We start from the raw sequence: 20796 nt of genomic DNA on the forward strand, positions 1-20796 counted from the left end.
ATGGAAAGGAAAAACCAAACCACTCTGAAAGAATTCATCTTTTTGGGACTGTCAGATGACCCTAAACTCCAGAGCCTCCTCTTTGCTATTGGACTGATGATCTACGTAATCACCTTAACAGGGAATCTAACCATCATTATTTTAATACAGGCTGACCAGCAACTCCACACTCCTATGTACTTCTTGCTGAGCAACCTGTCATTTACAGAGATCTGCTACATCACCACCACCGTGCCAAAGATGTTGTGGGACCTTCTGTCCAAGGACAAGACCATCTCCTTTGCAGGCTGTGTGATCCAGATGTATTTTTTTCTAACCACAGCTGCCACGGAAGGCGCCCTCCTTTCTGTCATGGCATATGATCGCTATGCCGCCATCTGCCACCCACTGCGCTACACTTTGCTCATGAGCCAGCCGATCCTCAGGTGGCTTTTGGCTGCTTCATGGACCATTGGAAATATCAATGCCATTGTCAACACATCTTTTATATTCTCCCTGAACTTCTGTGGCTCCAATAAGATTGTGCATTTCTTTTGTGACATCCCACCTCTCCTGCACCTCTCCTGCTCAGATACCTCCCTTGCTGAGTTGGTGACTTTCATAATCTCTGGAAGCATAATGATAACAACAGTCTCCTTGATTGTACTCTCCTACATCCTCATTGTCTCAGCTGTACTCAAAATTCATTCAGCACAGGGTAGGATCAAGACATTCTCAACCTGTGCTTCCCATCTTACTGTGGTGAGCATCTTCTACAGCACAGCCATCTTCACCTACATGTCTCCTTCCTCCAGCCGCTCCATGGAACAGGAGCGCGTGATCTCTGTGTTATACACCATCATCACTCCTTTTCTAAATCCCCTCATCTACAGCTTCAGAAACAGGGAAATGCAAGTTGCATTTCTGAATGTTCTTGGAAAGAAATAACACATTGCATTCTGGAAGCTCAGATTTTTCTCTCCACAGACAAGTTGGGGATTGTGCTAAATTGTGAAACATCAAATAATCAGTTAATAAAGAAGATTTTTCATCTATTATTTAGCTTACTTTCCAAAGAAAAAATGCTAAATTCTCCTGAACCACTATACAGTAGTGACTATAATATTAGTAACACCCCAAAACTGAGATCTGCAGATATTGTTAAATATTTAAAGAATGAGTGAAGACAGAGGGAGAGGAGCAATATTATTATATTCCTTTACTTCCATAACTCTTACCAAAGTGTCAACCATTCCTTCCTGTGGCTAGCAAGGGAAAGATGAAAAAATAAAAACTCAGCCAATAAATAACAAACTCCATCTTAGAGTTATCTTACTAAGGTCTGGGGAGTAGGGGAGTAGACAGCTAAGATCACTATCAGGGCCTATGTGTAACTTAAACATGTGATTTCACATCGCATGCATCTATCTATATCTATATCATCCATATCTATATCTTTATCTATCTATATCCAGAAAGGGTGGAGTAAATTTTCTTTTCCTTTTTTTTTAATTCTTTTTTTCAGATTTTAAAATTTACAAACAATTATCAAACAACAAACACAGAAAAAGAATTCCAAAGAATCTCCTGGGTTTCCCTCCTCCCTTTTGTGGGTCCTTAGATTAACCTTTCCTCCCTCATCTTGCCTATTAATCCGAATCTATTAAATCTCCATTATAACCAAAATTCAACATTAAACTATAAGTGGTACTCCAATCCTACTAATAATTTGAACTGTTTACAATGGTTTTTAAGGTAAATTACATATTTTCCCCCATTCCTTATTAAAAATTTGGTCTTCCTGAATTCTGATTCTTCCGGTCATTTTTGCCATTCTGGCATAGTCCATCAACTTAATCTGCCATTCTTCTCTGGTAAGGTCTTCTTTCCATCTCTGGCTAGTAACGTCCGAGCAGCAATGGTCGCATACATAAATAGTCTTTTCTGATCCATTGGAATTTCAGTACCTAGAATTCCTAAAAGAAAAGTTTTGGGTTTTTTAGAAAAAGTTATTTTAAACATTTTTTTCAGTTCATTATATATCATCTCCTAGAATTATTTTACTACTTTACATGTTACTTTACAAGGGTGAAGTAAACTTCCCCCTTGTGGTCTTAGCAGAACTTTGAAAGAGCAGCATTCAGAGGAGCAAAAAGCAAGTTCATATTAGGCATAGGAACTTGTGGCCATGGGTGTCTGCAATATTTTTCAAGTAGGGAGCAAGTTCTTCCAATTTTCAAATGATGCTCCCATCCCAAGTACCATTCCATGCTGCCTTCAACTCCCTTCACCTTAATATTTTGCATCTGAGTGACCCACTCTAAACATAAATCCCAAACATGGTGCATTACAAGTGATTTAATCCCCCCCCCCTATTTTGCTATCATAGTGACTCTTATTTTAATTTTAATTTTTGCCCACCTGAGCCTTCCTGGTAGGATATAGATAATTAATTTAAAAATCAATAACCACAATCCAAGACAAATGTGACAAAGGCTGTTGATCTCAGTGGGCTTAAGCATGCTTAACTCTGCTTTGGACTGTGGCCACTGAAAAAATAATGGGTTGCGTCCAGACTAAGGGCCCCTCCAGACTGGTCTTTTATTGCAGGTGTATTCTGCAACATATTCTTAACACAATAATTGTGCATTAGTGGTAGAGCTATTCTGCTTTAGTTGGTTCTGCAATGCTCCCCCAGTACTACCATATTAAGATTAGTTAGGCTGTCTCTTTATGATGATATTTCAGTTGCATAGAATAAATGGATATGAAGTGCAATAAATACTAGGTGGGATTATATGGTAGACATGAGGATCTACAACTTATGTTAAAAGGAGGTCCATGCTGCAGAAATATGTATAAATGAATAGAATCTATCTAACAGGCTTGGTCATTCATTTATTTAATTCAAATTGTTTTTTACTCTATACCACTAGATAAGAATATTCAGACTTAGGGTCAATCACATCCAACCACATGCATTTTATTAATTTGATTTTCTTATAGGTAATAAGATACATTTACATTTATGTAACTAGTTTTTCTCCAGTCATTAGTTTTGGGTTTAGTCAATCAGCTAGCTACAAATCCACCTAACAGTCATGAGAAAGTTGCACTTCAGGTCACCACCTTTGTAGAATGTGGTCAAAGCAAGAAGCTGTACAAAACTGAACTTTAGAAGGGAAAAGTTGAAACAATATTTTATGCATTATTTTGGATGCCTAAAGGGCTTTACAAATGTTATTCTTTTCCTCCACAATAAGCCCCATTTTACAGCTGCTACAAATTGGAATTGCTCAAGGTCACAGTATGGGCCCTTGACAGTGATGGGTTTGAACCCAAGTCAAACTCCAACATCCTAACCCTATCCACTTCACTGTATCAGATCCAAAATAGCAGCTTAGGGTGTGTGTCTACTATTGTTGTTCTCCCCCTCCCCCCCAGAAAGTTGGGAGATACCTATGTTTAATGAGTATCAAGTGGGTTTCTCCCATAGGGCCATGATGCCACTGTACAAGTTTCCTGATCTCCCAACTTTAATTGGAATTGCTTCTGTAAACTAAATGAGGGTACTAACATACCAGGATGACTGCTAAATAAAATACATAGCACATTAGGTGCATATAGTCCTACATATTTCACAGGATATATATTTGCTCAGGTTGCTTTCAATTTAATGTCCATTTAGCTTCACCAATTACCAGCCTGAGTGAGCATGTCATGGGAAGATGGCTGAAGAGAGATTGCAACCAGTGATTTCCAATTATTATTGAAGTTAAACAGAGGGAGACTGGTTCTTCCATAAAAGTTATGTGATCCATCTACATCATTTAGCACAGCAGCTGACCTGACTGATTGACTGAAATTTCTCCAGCATTGACAAAAAGATGGGATCCATTTCTGGGATAAAAAATCAGCTGTCCCATGTCTGGCAAAGCATGTAACTACAGAAACACATCATCTGCCTTTGACCTGGGGCTCACCATAATGAAGGAAAAGTGTAAGTAGAATAGGAAATGCTACCATGGACACTCAATATGGCACTGGGGAGAATCCTTTGGAAGGCAAAAGGGGCACTGCAGAATTAAGACTTTAATGAGTGAGGATTATGATATGGTGAGGGGAAAACATGACTGTAATGGGTATGAGTGTTGTGAAAATATGTTAAAAGAAGGAATAAAAATAAGGATGAACTATTAAAGCTAAAGAATAACCACAAATTTATTATGATCACAAAGTATAACGTTATCAGGGGCTACTAGTTGTGATTGCTATGATCTAGCTCCAGCGTTAGAGGCTTTTTTTAAAGCTGGAACGCACCGGACCTCAGTTCTAGTACTTCTCAGGTGGGGGCCATTGCCACTATAAGAGAACAAAGGAGGCATTCATGGTGAGTTCTGGCACCTCTTTTTCTCGAAAAAATAGCACTGAGTTTGCCTCTGGATACCAGTTGCTAGGGTTCAAAAGCAGAGAGAGCAATGTTGCACTCAGGTTCTGTTTGAGAGAACATAGTAGAAAAGGATGGTGGACTAGGTGAGCCTTTGGCCTTGGCCTGATTAACCAGGGCTAATCTATTGTTCTTATATTATTCAGAGTGCACTATTAATATATTGTACAAATCTGAAAAATAATAATAACCAATGATTGAATAAAAGTGTGTTTTGAAATAGAAAGTATATCATTGCCCTCTGATTACCTGTGCCTGCAACTATCTATTTAAAAATAATAAAACCTTGAGGCATTACTCCATGAAGACTAACTCAGTTAAGATCATCTGCATGAGTAATGCATACTTCCAAAAATTAAGAGTGCTTTGAAAATTCTTGATTACTTATTGTTGGGAGTGTACACATTTACAATGGTACATTTTTCACCCATCAATTTTTCATTCAAAATAAAATACTGACCTCACTGATTGCACTGCAGTCTGTGACAAGCAGAATAGGGCCATCCACCTTTGGGAGCTGAGCTCAGAAATTCTATTGTAGGTAACAGCTGGTGTGCTGATATGTATGAGCAATGATCTGGTGAGAGTTGGAAGGAAGAGGGCTCTGTTAAAAAGGGGACATTTTGATTTCATCAAATCAGATAAAAGATCACAATAATGTTTCTGGAGAATGTCCCAACAGACCAACTTGGAAGCCATAATTGGAGTAGATGTAGTAAAATAAACCATTTGAAAACAACTGAAAAGCTTCCCATTTCAATCTAGCTCCTGAATGAATATTTCAAGATTTGGAAATGTTTCAGCTGTTCTAGAAGCACATGTGTTTAGCAGTCTGACACCACAGTCATTGCTACTGTTCTAAAAGCCAATGTGGTGTCATAGTTAGACTGACATGGTTAGTGTTGGACTGATCCTTGGATAGCAGAATTAAAATCTCCACTCACCCGTGAACCTAACTGAGTGACCTTAAGCCACCCACAGTCTCTTAGCCTCACCTGTCTCATGTGGTTGTTTGTGTGGATAAAATGGGAACCATGTATGCCACCTGGAGTTCCCTAGAGGAAAGGTGGGATATAACTGCAGTAATAATATAAAATATAATGAGTAAAAGGAAAATTAACTAAACTAGTATATTTTGCTGTGGACTTATCACCATTAAACTCTTTCCCCAAACTGCAACTCTTTCTTCATGCTACAAAGGAAAACTGAAATTAGGGAGTTTATAGCATTAGTTTTATGTTTAGGAGTATAGGAAGGATGTGAGAAGTTGCCTTATTTTGAGTCAAACCACTAGTTCATCTAGCTCAGTGTTATATACATTTGCTGTCAGTGGTTATCCAGGATTTTTTTGGGGGGGAAGTCCTCCCCAGCCCTACTTGGTGATGCCAGGTACTGAATCTGGGAGCTTTTGCATGGAAAACAGTTATTCCACTACTGAGCTTTGACTTTTCCTAGAAACCTAGGTCTTTACCTACAGGAGCTCTTACCAAAATGAACAAATTAGTCACTAAGGAAACATATCACTGATTTTTCTAGAATGATTTTTCTTAATTTATTTTAATTATATACTAAATATTCCACTTTCTTTCAGAAGGAATATATGTTGGTATGATGACCTTCAGAAACATCTCTAAAACCATTGTCACTGAGGTTGTCCTACTTGGCTTCTCTAATCTCCACCAGTTTCAAAAACCACTCTTCTTCCTCTTCCTTGTCATGTACATACTGACTTTGATTGGGAACACTTTAGTCATCATCATGATCCATGTGGACCACCGTTTGCATACACCAATGTACTATTTACTCAAGAACCTCTCCTGGTTGGAGATCATCATCACCACAACTGTCACTCCAAAGATGCTCACCCTACTTATCTCAAAGGAAAACACCATATCTTTTGTTGCCTGTGCCTTGCAAGGATATATCTACTTTGTTGCTGGTTCCACTGAAGTCCTCCTTTTGGCTGCTATGTCAGTGGATCGCTATGTGGCTATCTGCAACCCTCTGCGGTATACTGCTATCATGAACTCCCGTGTCTGTGTGCTAATGGTCCTGTCTTGTTGGTTGTGCAGCTTCTTTTCCATCTCTGCCTCCATGGTGCTGAAGGCAGGACTGCCTTTCTGTGGCTCCAATGTTATTGACCACTTTTTCTGTGACAGCGGCCCTCTTTTGGAAATGATCTGTGCTGATGTTCGCTTTCTCCAAGCCTTAGATTTGGCAGTATCCTGTTTCATGCTTCTCAGCTCTGTATCTGTAACAACAATCTCTTATATCTGCATCATTGTCACTGTGATTAGGATACCCTCTGCTAAAGGCAGAAAGAAAGCCTTTAGCACATGCACTTCACATATCACTGTGGCATCACTTTATTATGGCAGCTCCATCTTTATCTATATCAAGCCAGCTGGCAGCTCTTCAATGGAATTCAACAAAATAGCCACAGTATTCAACACAGTAGTGACCCCATTGCTAAACCCTATTATTTACAGCTTCAGGAACAAGACCGTGAAGGAAACACTGAGAGATGCATTGAGAAGACTGCAGGCCATTTTGCAAAGTGAGGCCTGAGATTGTTGAAGCATACTTGGAGAGATGGAATCTTGATTCATTTTTCCAAATTGCCCCTATATAGAAGAAGAAGAAGAAGAAGAAGAAGAAGAAGAAGAAGAAGAAGAAGAAGAAGAGTAGTTTGGATTTGATATCCTGCTTTATCACTACCCTAAGGAGTCTCAAAGTGGCTAACAATCTCCTTTCCCTTCCTCCCCCACAACAAACACTCTGTGAGGTGAGTGAAGCTGAGAAACGTCAGAGAAGTGTGACTGGCCCAAGGTCACCCAGCAGCTGCATGAGAAGGAGCGGGGAATCAAATCTGGTTCACCAGATTACTAGTCCACTGCTCTTAACCACTACACCACACTGGCTCCTACATGGGGAGAAGGAGCCAGAGGTAGAGCTGTTCTGCTTGCCCCCCACTTCCAAACAAAGTATGCAGCAGACAGGAGAGGCCTATAATGGGTATGGGAATGAACAAAGGCTGAGTGGAAATAAAGAGGTCATTAATTAAACTAGTTTTTCTCATTATATTTCAGAAAGCAAAACCTGTTGTGGAGTGACATTGTGTGGGAATCCTGAATTCTTGCCTAATATCACATTGAGGTTCTATATCTAAGCTTTATGCATGGGGCATATGTGAATCTATCCCTGACAGTCCCTTTACACATAAAATGAATATGCCTAATTACAAATGTGTGAGGAAAAAGCAAATCTTCCTGTTTTTAGAGGTTTGTATGTGTTCGGCAAAAGGTCGAAGAATGACCCGTCAGGTAAAACATTAAGCAAGTTGCAGTCAAAAACTTCTGCCACCACCACAGAGGAAGAAGAGACATTGGAGGAGGATGTGCCTGGAGCCTATCGTTGGGGCCATGCCCTCTGCAGCAGCCCTTGAGGACTCTGGGGCAGTTTGTGCCTAAGTTTCCTACCTGCTCACTGCCTGTAGTCATGTGCAACTTATAGGGTGCATTCAATAAACTATCTTTATGATTTCTCTGTGTGTGCTGTGCATTCTTGTGGAGTGGGATTGCAATGCTGGATAAGGTGGGTGTTTGGGGTCTGTGCAGTGGGTGCAATGTGGGTGCAACATGGGTGTTCTGGTGTGCTCCCGTGTGCTTGCTTACCTGGCCACACTGTCCCATGCTGTTGGTGCACATACCTGTGTGATAAGAGCATGTGCTGATGTGTGGCACACACATTGTGCTGATTGCCTGCCCCAATGAGCACTGCTAGAGACTCTGTGTGCACTCTGTGCCCAGTTTGTTTGTATTCCTGTGCTGGCAATTATGAGCCATTTTCGGTGAGCTATCTCTACAGTTCATACACACCTGATCAGGGGACTTGGAAACTCTCCTTGTATGTCACAAGTGCACCCCATTCCCTGGTAGGTAATGCCAGGTGAGCTGGCTCTCTGTGTTGTGGTGCTTTCTTTTAGCTCGACTAGGCTAGTGCTGGACATTTACAGGGTGTGAATTTATACAGGCTTAAGTTCCACCAACCTGCTGCATTCAAGAATGCTCAGTACGTCTCATGTGCCACATATGTGACAAATAATAATGTATGGAATGAATAACAAACAACATTCACTGAGATATATCCACTATCACACTGCACAAAACAAAACAAATTGAAGCAAGGGCTCATCCATACATCTGCTTGTCTCCTGCCTCATAAGTGCAGGTCAGAGTGGATTTCCACTTGTCCCATGCTTTCGAGGTACAGGTCCAAGCAATTTTGCCATGGCGTGTTGCTTTCCCCAGAAAACCCTTTCTTTAACAATAGACAAGAACAAAAACAAGAACAAACAGCCATCTGCAGAATGCACAGTTTCTGTTTGTTCCAATTCAGCTCTAAAGATTGGCTTTTCCTGGGAGAATGTGGCAGGGCAAACAGAGGTGTGGCTGAGACCTGAAAGTATGTTCCTGTGTTGATGGAAGGAAGGTGAAATATTCTGAATATTCTGAATAAACAAAATCTTTATTTATTTATGTTTGTATTCTAACTTTCCACCAAATATAAATTAAGTAGATGTCATCAATAATGCAAATACAGTAAAATATAATAAAAGATGGCAGAACAGTAATAAAATACAAAGCAAAATAAAGCCATAAAGCAAGTTAGTTAAAATATTGGTAAGCATCTAATTAAAATGCTTTAAGATGCCGAGAAGGTCATCAGAGATTAAAATAGCTAGGCCTCCCTGGACAAGGAATGCCTAAACTATTGTAAACTAAACTATTGTAAAAAGGTAGCAAAGTTTATTGTTACAGAAAACTATTATTACAGGAAAAAGCTATGTAAGGTGAGCTCAGTGCTTTTTAAAAAAAAAGCTGTATTGCAAGAAGAGATGAAACAAAAACAGGCTTATAGGTGAACGGGAGGCCTCTTTTTATTATTCCTACCAAAAATAAAACCCAGCAATTTCCACAAGGCAGTTTTGACATCTTTGTTTCTCATGCTATAGATTATTGGGTTCATCAGTGGAGGCACCACACAGCAAGCACTTCATCCAGATGGTATGGAGAATTAGAGGTTGGCATTAAGTAGGTGAAGACAGAAGTGACGAATAATATGGAGACAACCGTGATGTGGGGAATGCAAGTGGAGAAGGCTTTCTGCCTGTTTGCCATGGAGGGCATTCTCAACACTGCAGTAAAGATCTGAACATAGGACATGACAATGAACACAAAGCAACCAAGACTTAACACAGCAGTAAATAGAAGAGCCCAAATTTCATTGAGGTATGAATCAGAGCAGGAGATTTTCACCAGGCGTGGGATTTCACAGAAGAACTGGTGGGTGACATTGGAGCAGAAAGAAAGTGAAAAGACAGTACCGGTGTGCAAAGCAGCATTGAACAAACCAAACATCCATGCTCCACCTGCCATTTGAATGCAGCTACTCCATTTCATCATAGATGCATAGTGCAAAGGGTGACAGATGGCTACATATCGGTCATAGGCCATGGCAGTGAGGAAGAAGAAGTCTGATGATGCAAAAAGGATGAAGAGAAACGTTTGAGTAACGCACTGTGAATATGAAATCAGTCTTATGTTCATGAGAGAATTTGCCATGGATTTGGGAATGATGACAGAGATTGAGCCAACATCAAGGATTGATAAATTGACAAGAAAAAAATACATTGGGGTGTGCAGATGACTGTTGACAGCAACCAGGGTAATGATCAGAAGATTTCCCACCAGGGCAGTCAGGTACATTGCAAAGAAGATCACAAAGTGTAAAATCTGCAGATCTCGACCCCCAGAAAATCCTAGAAGTACGAAATTTTCAATCATTGTTATGTTGAGAAAGGCATGAATCATATTTTGACTGTTGGAAGAAGAGAAACAGTATTGATTAATTCATTTGCACATAGAAGAAGGTGTCTTTATTATAAATTCTGAAATATCTCCCTGTAATTTGCTACTTACCCCACCCCACCCCCATTTCCTGGTTGTAGTTCGTTTGTTTTTGTTCATTTGTTTGTATTTTTCACCAGCAAAAAGGCACTTCCAACAAACAGCACCCTCAGATTCTAGTTATTCCTCCAAACAGCTGTAGCACACTTGTTCCCCAACCCACCTAATGTCATTACTTAACTGTCCTTCATCCTGAGATGTCAGTGGTTTGCCATGGGGAGAAGAAGCCCCACTATGCAACCAGTGTTTCATTCCCAATTCTCTGGGTCAAAACTCTTTAAGGCAAAACTCACAGTCCAGATTTGTGTAATTCTAACTCTGTGTTCTTCTGCTTGGAAAATAGCCTAAATGTGTGTGATACAGCTCCATGCCTGAGGCTAATCAGGTTTGGTCATGAAAGTTATCAGGATGGAAGAGTGTCAAGGAACCATAACCACTCTGAGATCTTTGGGGACAAATCTGGAGCATACAGGTCAGAAATAAAATTATAATGCCTTGGATCCTATGATAACTTCATTTTGCCAGAGGAATTTTCCCATCCCTACCTCTCCCTAGCAGCCATCAATTTGTTAGCAGCCTCCTCCCCAAACTTCCAGAGAGGCATTTCAGGGATTGCAAGTGTATACATTGGGGACGATAGAAGGATAGATGCTGCTTCTCTGAACTTCAATTTATTTATCCATCTCAGAAGAAATAGATTGAAAATAAGAGAAGGTGCATGATTAAGCCACTATTCTAGTGGGATAGGGCAGGATTGGGGATACTGAACATACAAATGAGGGGATAATCACCTAGAAAAAGAAAACAACAGCAGGAACAACATAATAACAATGTAATAGCAATGATATTTTTTTAAAAAGATGGAAAAAAGCAAAAAAAGTGGAATAGAATTAAGTGGAAGAAATTAAAGGAATATCAGCAAAGGAGATCTGAGGACACAAGATTGAAGGACACAGATAAAATGGGTACTGTATTTTTCTATATATTTCTTTGGCAATTCTGCTTCAAATGATTTATCAGCAAAATGGTTTCTATTTACCTTCGTTGGTCTAGGTGTCTCTCCCTTTTTCTGACACCTTTTAATCTTTCACTCAGTAAAGTGTGAACAAATCAGGTGTATATTTTCCATTTTTTTCCTCAAATTTGCCATAATTCTTTCACATCCCATGCAATTGCGAGTGATTCCTCTCTTTTTCTTCTCTCAGATCACAGCAACTCATCTTGGGTTGACAGGTGTGTCTTGGAGAAAGAACTTGTTTCAAACCGCAGTAAAAGAGGCAGGCTTATGTGATAGGAGACATATCTACCTGAATCATTTTGTTCTCTAAAGATTTACTCCCTGTTTCCCTGAATAGCTCAGCATTAATGGCACAGAGTGGCTACAATGCTGACTTTTCTGACTACAACAGCCTACTTTGCAATCTAAGGCTATGTTGCATTGCATTTTCCAGTTGTCAATATCCAGTGAGACCCAGAGAGCTCCTCTTTTGAATTTCCAAACATCCCCACATGGAATAGGGAGGCAATGTTTAAGTAATCCACCCAAGGGAACAAATGTAATAGCTGAATTGTAGCAGAGGCTGAGGCAATGCCAGCTCTTTAGCATCATTCTAAGGAATGGAAGATTTTCCTTCATCATTAGGTAAATTGTTGTACACCCACAAATAATCAAAGATACTAGGCAACACCAAGAAAAATTCTGATAACCATTTAGTTTAAGGTTAGCAGATGTCCCCTTTTCCAGGGAAAGTCCCCGGATTTACAAATCAGTCCCCTGACAAAATCCTATCATTCCTACTGAAGCTGAAAAGTGTCCCCAGTTTCATTCAAAAAAATCTGGTAACCTTAATTTAGTTGCATTACACACACACATGCATTAAAGTAACTTGGGGTAATAGCATCAGAAATATCCTTCCCCTCAAGAGAATATAAGAGCAAAAGAAGATTTTATGTGGATGCAACCAAAAGTATATTTAGGCCAGCATCTTATTTTCCAAAGCAGACCACCAGATGTTTTTGGAAACCCATAAGCAGAACCCATTCATGCAACTGGTACTTGAAGGTATCTGAACTTGCAAGTTGTGATGGACATCATTACTAGTAGCTATTGAGAGATCATTTCTTCTCTGAATTGCCTAATCATTTATAAAACTGTGTTAAATTCACCACATCTCATGGCAACAAAATTATGTTTAGATATAGTAGCAAGGAGGGTTACATCATGAAACACAGCCCTCTATGAATGAAAGGTTTATATTCCAGAGAAGTGCAGCAGCAGATATGCTGGGTAGATCCTCTAGATAGAGCAAGCTTGCTTCAGAAGGCTGAAAAGTGGGGTGCCTAGCAAGCAATAAATAGGCTATTACATGAGAAGATAAGGAATAAGAAGGGACAGCTTCTGCATCCAGAACGACTAAAAGGGGGTGGGAGTAAGCCCTGTTATAATCAGTTGGCCTGCTCTGAGGTAAATGAGGTTATGATTACAGCCATAGTCATGTGTAGAGTAGATACCGTATTTTTCCGTGTATTGGACGATGCTTTTTTGACACAAAAATAAAAAAACTGGGGTTGTCGAGATATAGAGGTAGATAAAACATGTATAAGTCATAATGCTTTCCAGGACACAAAATACAGAAAAAGGGATCTCTCTCAGGTTTCTGTTTGCAAAATGGCAATATAATTTATTACTGCAGAAAACTGTTGTTACAGAGATAAGCTTCTATAGTAATAATAATACTGTATTATTATTATTATTATTATTATTAATCTGCATTACAAGATAAGATGAAAGAGGAACAGGATTAAAGGTAAATGGGAGGCATCTTTTTAGTTTTCTTACCAAAATTAAAACTCAGCAACTTCCACAAGGCAGTCTTTGTTCCTCATGCTGTAGATTATTGGGTTCATCAGTGGAGGCACCACAGTATATAACACAGCAAGCACTTCATCCAGATGGTATGAAGAATTAGAGGTTGGCATTAAGCAGGTGAAGACAGAAGTGAATAATAATATGGAGACAACTGTGATGTGGGGAATGCAAGTGGAGAAGGCTTTCTGCCTGTTTGCCATGGAGGGCATTCTAAACACTGCAGTAAAGATCTGCACATAGGACATGACAATGAACACAAAGCAACCAAGACAAATTGCTGTACTAAAAAGAAGGGCCCATATCTCATTGAGGTATGAATCAGAGCAGGAGATCTTAAGTAGGCATGGTATCTCACAGAAGAACTGGTGGATGACATTGGAGCAGAAGGGCATTGAAAAAACAGTACCAGTGTGCAAAGCAGCATTGAGCAAACCACACATTAATGTTCCACCTGCCATCTGGATGCAACTACTCCATTTCATCACGGATGCATAGTGCAAAGGGTGACAGATGGCCACATATCGGTCATAGGCCATGACAATGAGGAGGAGGAGGTCTGATGACACAAAAAACACGAAGAAAAACACTTGTGTGACATATTGTGAATATGAAATCAGCCTTATGTTCATGATGGAATTAGCCAGAGATTTGGGGATGATGGTAGAGGTTGATCCAAGGTCCAGAATTGATAAGTTGAGAAGAAAGAAATACATTGGTGTGTGCAGGTGCCTGTTGACAGCTATCAGGATAATGATCATAATATTTCCCATCAGGATAGCCAGGTACATTGCTAAGAAGATCAAGGATTGCAAAATTTGCCATTCTTGGTCCCCCAAATATCCCAGAAGTAGAAAATTTTCAATGACAGTTATGTTGGGCACAGCCTCCATCATATTTTGACTATTGGAGAGCAGAAAAAAATTATCAATTCATTGCACATAAAAGAATCTATATTCTCTATTTTTTCCACCAATTTCAGAATTCTATAAACTTTCATGTAGGATTTCTTTCTATTACATTTTGTTAAATATATGATACAACCATTTTAGCCTTCCCATTGAATTGTTTTCCTTCCTTGGCTTGGAGCCATACACATGCTACAGCAGCAAAAACAAAACAAACAAAAGCATTCCACTTAACCACACCCTCAAATTCTAGTGATTTCCACCACCTGCTGCACTCGCCTTATGCCAGGCTTCCTCAACCTCGGCCCTCCAGATGTTTTCAGACTACAATTCCCATCATCCCTGACCACTGGTCCTGCTAGCTAGGGATCATGGGAGTTGTAGGCCAAAAAACATCTTCAGGGCCGAGGTTGAGGAAGCCTGGCTTATGCCAATGAAGAAAGACGCACCTAGCATTTTCCTGTGTCTCAGTCTCTTTGTTATTTGAACCCAATTTGATTTCTTTTGACATTATATTTTGGAACCCCTTTGAAGACAGCCCTGATCCATATACCAATTCTGTTCTATGTTAATGTCATAGTTGTTTATTTATACTATCTTCCATTTCATACTCTTCTCTCTGTGATGGAAAACTAATGCAAATATATTGGGGGGGGGGGGAGAGAATAAAACTATAATGTTGTCAGGAAAGAAGTGGAAATAACAGAGCATACATCATTAAGCCACAGTTGTTGTGGGATAGAGAATAACTGGGAAAGCAGATTGTATACCTGAAGGAATAATAAGTTAGAAAAAGAAAGTAAAAACTAATAGATAATAACAATAGTAATATTTTAACAAGGGGGGGGAGAATGAATGAATAGAATTAAGCTGAGTGATTTAAATGGTGTGAATGAAGGAGAAATGGGGGGTTGAAGAAAAAAATCTCCCAAAAAATTAGAGGTCAAAGATATAAGACTTACTTTATTTTCTCATAGATTGTATCAAGTTGATATTTGCAATTCTGCTCCAGATCCTTTATTAGCAAAATTGTTTCTATTTACCTTGATTGTTCTAGATGTCTCTATTCTTTTGTTCCCCCTCAGTGAAGTACAAGCAAGTCAATTATATATCTTCCCATCCCTTTTTCTTTCCTCAGATTTATATTTCTTTCACATTTCATGCAATTGTGGGAGACTCCTCTCACTCTCTCCTCTGTCAGGTTCAAAATCTCCTCAGGTTACACAGGAGGAAAGGCTTATTTCAAACAGCAGCAAAAGGGACAGACTTATGTTGGTGGAAATATACATCTGACTCTAAAGCTTAACTCCTAATGGCCCAGCACCAGTGTCAATTAAATGTTCTAGTCCCGGTAATGATTCTTAAGAGTTCTCACTGCATCAGCCTCTACAACCATTTCACTATTGCATTCATTGTCTTGGGTCGATGACTTAAACATTACCTTCCCGTTGCATATGAGAATGATTAGAAACAGAAGAGGAAGGTCTCTCTGGGTCTCATTGAGTATACAGCAGAAGAAAGTTAGACAATTGGGATACTTGATTGCAGCTCGGAGGGTGGTCGATTGTAGACTGAAAAGCGAATTTCCCTTCAACATTAGGGAAGCAAATATACAGCCATGAAACATCAAACATCGTAGGCAGGATCCAGCAAAGGACTCGTACCCTTATAGCTGCAAAGTGCACATAGTCGTGACAATTATTCAGGAGTGCAATGAAGGCTCCAACACCATTTTCTACTGTGGCCATCATCAATTTCTCCCCCTCCCCCCAACACACACATTCCCCCCCCCCAGTGTTTTCTGCTGTATTAAATTTAGTTGATAACATAACAGACTTATATGTAGTATTTCAGAAGTTACAAATACAAGTCAGTTCATTCCTATACAATACAATACAAATCACCATACCTTCTTGCTTGACCACATAAGACTGCCCATCACCCCCCAATGTATTTACAAATTCTACTTATTCAGTTATACAAATAATTATTACTTTGTTCTATTTATATAATCCTATAATTCCTTACACCTTTTACAACCATTTGCTTTTTTGTTGTTGTTGATAAACACAGAAATCATTCAAATGCTACCATAGATGCCACACTGTTGTTGCATTTCTTTAAATAGTCCTTGAATATGTCCCATTTTTGAATAAAGCTTTGATTTGTATTGCCTCTCAACCTGTTAGTCATATGTGCCATTTTGGCAAATTCTAGTAATTTATTCTGCCAATCAATTTTTGTAGCCATCATCAATTTCGCCATAGCTTTCCTAGTTGACTTCATCATCTTCAGTACGCTGATGTTTTTCAGTGTCTGGGTCTCCTTTATACCAGTGTACCTAGGTGCCAAGGAAACATATTACCTGTTGTGGATATGTTTGCCATCTTTGCTTCTTGTACTGGGCTACTGTCAAAGGCTTTAAAGTTCCTTCAGTCCATTCCTAAATGTATCTTAAAGAGTTCTGGGTAGTGCAGTGAAGCTGTAGGTGGTGTGTTGAAGGAGTAGTGCTCTCCTAACATTCCAGTGAAGGAGAATCTCATAATTTCAGGTATTTCTGCTCTTGTCAACCTCATCATCTCCTCACCTTTCCTCCTCTCCTTCCTGGTAAACAGCAGGAACTCAGTTGCTGGGAGGTCAGCTGAGAGCTATGTCCTACCACACTTTCCACAAATGGTGTAGTGGGTAATACATTTCACTGGTGACAGCTAGATGTCAGACAGAGCTATCTAGCATAGGGATGTGGATATAAAATTGGGTTCAGGAACATTGAATGCAGTACATTCTATTCTGGGATACAAATTTCAAATCAACGGCATAATTGTAGAACAAATGTTACTTTACAAAGGTCATCTCCCAAGACTGGTGGTTTATTAAGTGTGTATTCTGCAAATATATTGACACAATAATAGTGCAGAAGTGGTAATTTGTTCAGCTTTAGTTTGCTCTGCAATGCTTTTCCAATGCTGCCACATTATTGTTGTCCAGAGGAGTCACAGTAAAACAAAAATAAACCAGAAAATGTGTGATATGAAAAATTATGAGGTTTCAGCAAAAGCACTAACAAGAAATGAAGCAGCATAATCACTCCAAAGCATTTCAGCTACAAACAGTATTGAATGAGAAATCACACATGATCCTCTCAATAGCAACATGAGCAGAAATGATCAGGAATGTGCAATAAAAAGGATATTAGCTGGGGGGGCAAGCAAGGATACTACATTACGTGACAAAATAGTCTAAGCTCATCAGGGAAACAAACAAGTTGCAGCCTATAGATATGTTACTTCTCACTTTTAAGGCTTTCTTGTAAATCGGGGGGGGGGGGTCCCAGCCCACTTGCACATTCCTTTAAGCACCTGGACAGCTAATGAAATGAAGAATGCATATGGATAAAGAAGCTCACTGTTTTCATATAGAGTCCAGCATACACTTTCAACATCATATTCAATTTTCTTCAGTACAGAAGGAAAGTAAATACTATATAGTATTTACCATATTTTTTGCACCATAACACTCACTTTTTTCCTCCTAGAAAGTAAGGGGAAATGTCTGTGCGTGTTATGGAGGGAATGCCTATGGGTGGAATGCCTACGGATTTTCCTGCTCTAAAAACTATGTGCATGTTATGGTCGGGTGCGTGTTATAGAGTGAAAAATACGGTATTTGTTATTTACTTATTATACAAGTTTCTCATTCCATTCACTTCTTTAGACTATGGAAGGGAAAGATATACATACATAGGAAGCACAATGTATTTTTGCATAACAAAAAAAATGTTACAACACAATAATCTTAAACTGCATCACAAGACAAGTTGGAAGAAGAAAACTCATAGGAGAATCAGAGCCACGTTTTTATTCTTTTTAGCAAGAATAAAACCCAACAAATTCCACAAGGCAGTTTTGACATCTTTGTTCCTCATACTGTAAATTATTGGGTTCAGTAGTGGAGGCACCACAGTATACAACAAAACAAGCACTTGATCTAAATTATATTCTGAGTCAGAGGTTGGAATAAGATGGGTAAAAATGGCAGTACTGACTAATATGGAGATAACAGTGATGTGGGGAATGCAAGTGGAGAAGGCTTTCTGCCTGTTTGCCATGGAGGGCATTCTTAACACTGCAGTAAATATCTGAACACAGGACATGATAATGACCACTCCCCGTTTAAAACGGGGGGCGCCCTTTGCGTGGACGCGCGCAGCCCCTAGATCTGGAGTGGCTCCAACAGCATAGGCTTGGCTTTGCCTTCCCTCAGATGGGATAACTGGAGGTCTCCGCCTACCTCAGTCAGTTGTCCAATCCCACCTGAGGGAAGTGTTGCCAAGGAGACCAGGCCAGGTAGGGGAGGGATTACCTGCCCACACAATAGAGGGAGGATCTTACCTGGGAATCCTCACTTGGCTCCAGAACTGCCTGTTTGCCATGGAGGGCATTCTTAACACTGCAGTAAATGTTACAGATAGGTAGCCGTGTTGGTCTGCCATAGTCAAAACAAAATAAAAAAATTCCTTCCAGTAGCACCTTAAAGACCAACTAAGTTAGTTCTTGGTATGAGCTTTCGTGTGCATGCACACTTCTTCAGATACACTGAAACAGAAGTCACCAGACCCTTCTATATAGTGAGAAGGTGGGGAGGGGTATTACTCAGAAGGGTGGTGGGATTGGGTGATTGGCAGATAGCTGTGATGAGCCTGTTGACGACTCTTAACGACTGCAATAGGTTTTACAGGAAAAAGCAAGGGGTGAGAAGGTGAAAAATGGCTTTGTCATGTATAATGAGATAAGAATCCAATGTCTTTGTTCAGACCAGGTCTCTCCATGGTTTTAGGTATGGTAATAAGTTGCAATTCAGCAGCTTCTCTTTCCAGTCTATTTCTGAAATTCCTTTGTAATAGAACAGCTACTTTGAGATCTTGTATAGAATGTCCTGGGAGATTGAAGTGTTCTCCTACTGGTTTCTCTGTCTTGTGGTTCCTGATGTCGGATTTATGTCCGTTTATTCTTTGGCGTAAGGTTTGGCCTGTTTGTCCAATATAGAGAGCTGAAGGACACTGTTGGCATTTGATGAGAGATCCATCACAGTTTCTTCTCTGTTGGATTCACAGCTCCTTTTGCTTCACAGGTGCATGTTAGAAGAAAAGCTTCTTTTAAAAAGCACTAAGAGGGGAGACTTATGTGATGGTGGAAGAATATTGCTGACTTCTATTGGTCGCTAAAGATTACCTCCTGATTTCCCCGAATAGCACAGCACTAACAGCCCAGAGCCACTGCCAAAATAGGTCACTTTTCCGACAGCAGTAGACCGCCTTCAAAGTTTTCAGTATTAGGCTATCTCTCATAATGAATTGCTGCTGTCTACCTTTCTCAGGGGACGCAGGTGGCGCGGGGACGCAGGTGGCGCTGTGGGTTAAAGCCTCAGCGCCTAGGGCTTGCCGATCGAAAGGTCGGCGGTTCGAATCCCTGCGGCGGGGTGCGCTCCCGCTGCTCGGTCCCAGCGCCTGCCAACCTAGCAGTTCGAAAGCACCTCCGGGTGCAAGTAGATAAATAGGGACCGCTTACCAGTGGGAAGGTAAACGGCGTTTCCGTGTGCGGCTCTGGCTCTGGCCAGAGCAGCGATGTCACGCTGGCCACGTGACCTGGAAGTGTCTCCGGACAGCGCTGGCCCCTGGCCTCTTAAGTGAGATGGGCGCACAACCCCAGAGTCTGTCAAGACTGGCCCGTATGGGCAGGGGTACCTTTACCTTTACCTACCTTTCTCAGGCTATCTTTCTCATGCTGCACATACAGTGAGACCCAGGCAAGGATTCCTCTTCTGTTTCTTATCATACCCATATGGAATTGGGGCGGGGGAACTGCAATGCTTAAGTAATTAATTCAACAGTAACATTGTTACAGAGGCTGATGCAATGTCAGCTCTTCAGCATCCCTGCTAGGCATTGGGGAAATCCCTTCATCATTAGGGAAGCAATCATAGGCCTGCAAAACACCACCATTGTAGGCAGGATCCCTCAAATTGCAGATAACCATAGAATTGCAACATGCATACACTACATGTCCAGCATATGGAAGAGTACCGCCTAAAAGCAGTTTCCACCCATCCTACAGTATGTATCTCCCCACAGAGATATATGCCATAATAAATTTCTGAATGTTAAAAGTGCCAAGAGATTTTTGTAGGTGTGTGGGTGGATGAGATGTTCTTTGACAATGAAAATTATACACCATTATACGGGTGTGGGACTTGATATTAATGGGGGGAAATCACTCACAACGTTGAAAACCCAGGAAAGAACACAAAATCAGAAAAGTTTTGTAAAACAGGCTTCAGCTTTATTTCCAATTCAACTTCAAAAGAACATGGCCATAGTCCACCAGTCATGATAACATTTTGAAAGGTATTTGTATTTGAAAGAGAAATATTCATATATATATTTAATTAGAGATTTCTTGGTTTACAAAGGTATGTGCAATGTCTCTTTTTCAAGTTACATTTTCTACAGATCAGTTTCATTTGTTGAGACATTAGTGCTATTTAAAAAGCACTGGGACTGTGCTCAGTGGAAGGCTCTTTTTTCCTTTCTTGTGTTTATTATGTAAATGATAGATGAACCCCTTTAAA

The 20796-nt window shown here is 40.1% G+C and overlaps 2 protein-coding genes and 1 pseudogene across 3 annotated transcripts; 2 read left to right on the plus strand and 1 right to left on the minus strand.

Moving 5' to 3' along the window:
- LOC307200204 (olfactory receptor 5F1-like) lies at positions 1-927 on the plus strand (the record flags this gene model as incomplete). The annotated part of the gene is made up of 1 exon (XM_079948621.1): positions 1-927. The coding sequence occupies one exon, from the start codon at positions 1-3 to the stop codon at positions 925-927; it is 927 nt and encodes a 308-aa protein (XP_079804747.1).
- A 5110-nt stretch (positions 928-6037) lies between these two features.
- Positions 6038-6994, plus strand: LOC307201583 (olfactory receptor 6M1-like; the record flags this gene model as incomplete). Its single annotated transcript, XM_079950865.1, has 1 exon — positions 6038-6994. One exon carries the CDS (start codon positions 6038-6040, stop codon positions 6992-6994), a length of 957 nt encoding a protein of 318 aa, XP_079806991.1.
- A 2346-nt stretch (positions 6995-9340) lies between these two features.
- LOC307201584 (olfactory receptor 14A16-like) lies at positions 9341-14055 on the minus strand (annotated as a pseudogene). Its single transcript has 2 exons — positions 13247-14055; positions 9341-10306 (listed from the first exon to the last, which is right to left on the minus strand). The product of its transcript is annotated as an olfactory receptor 14A16-like (transcript).
- Positions 14056-20796: the final 6741 nt, after the last annotated feature.

The sequence above is a fragment of the Podarcis cretensis genome, assembly GCF_951804945.1.
Source record: "Podarcis cretensis genome assembly, chromosome: 13".
Lineage (NCBI taxonomy): Eukaryota > Metazoa > Chordata > Lepidosauria > Squamata > Lacertidae > Podarcis > Podarcis cretensis.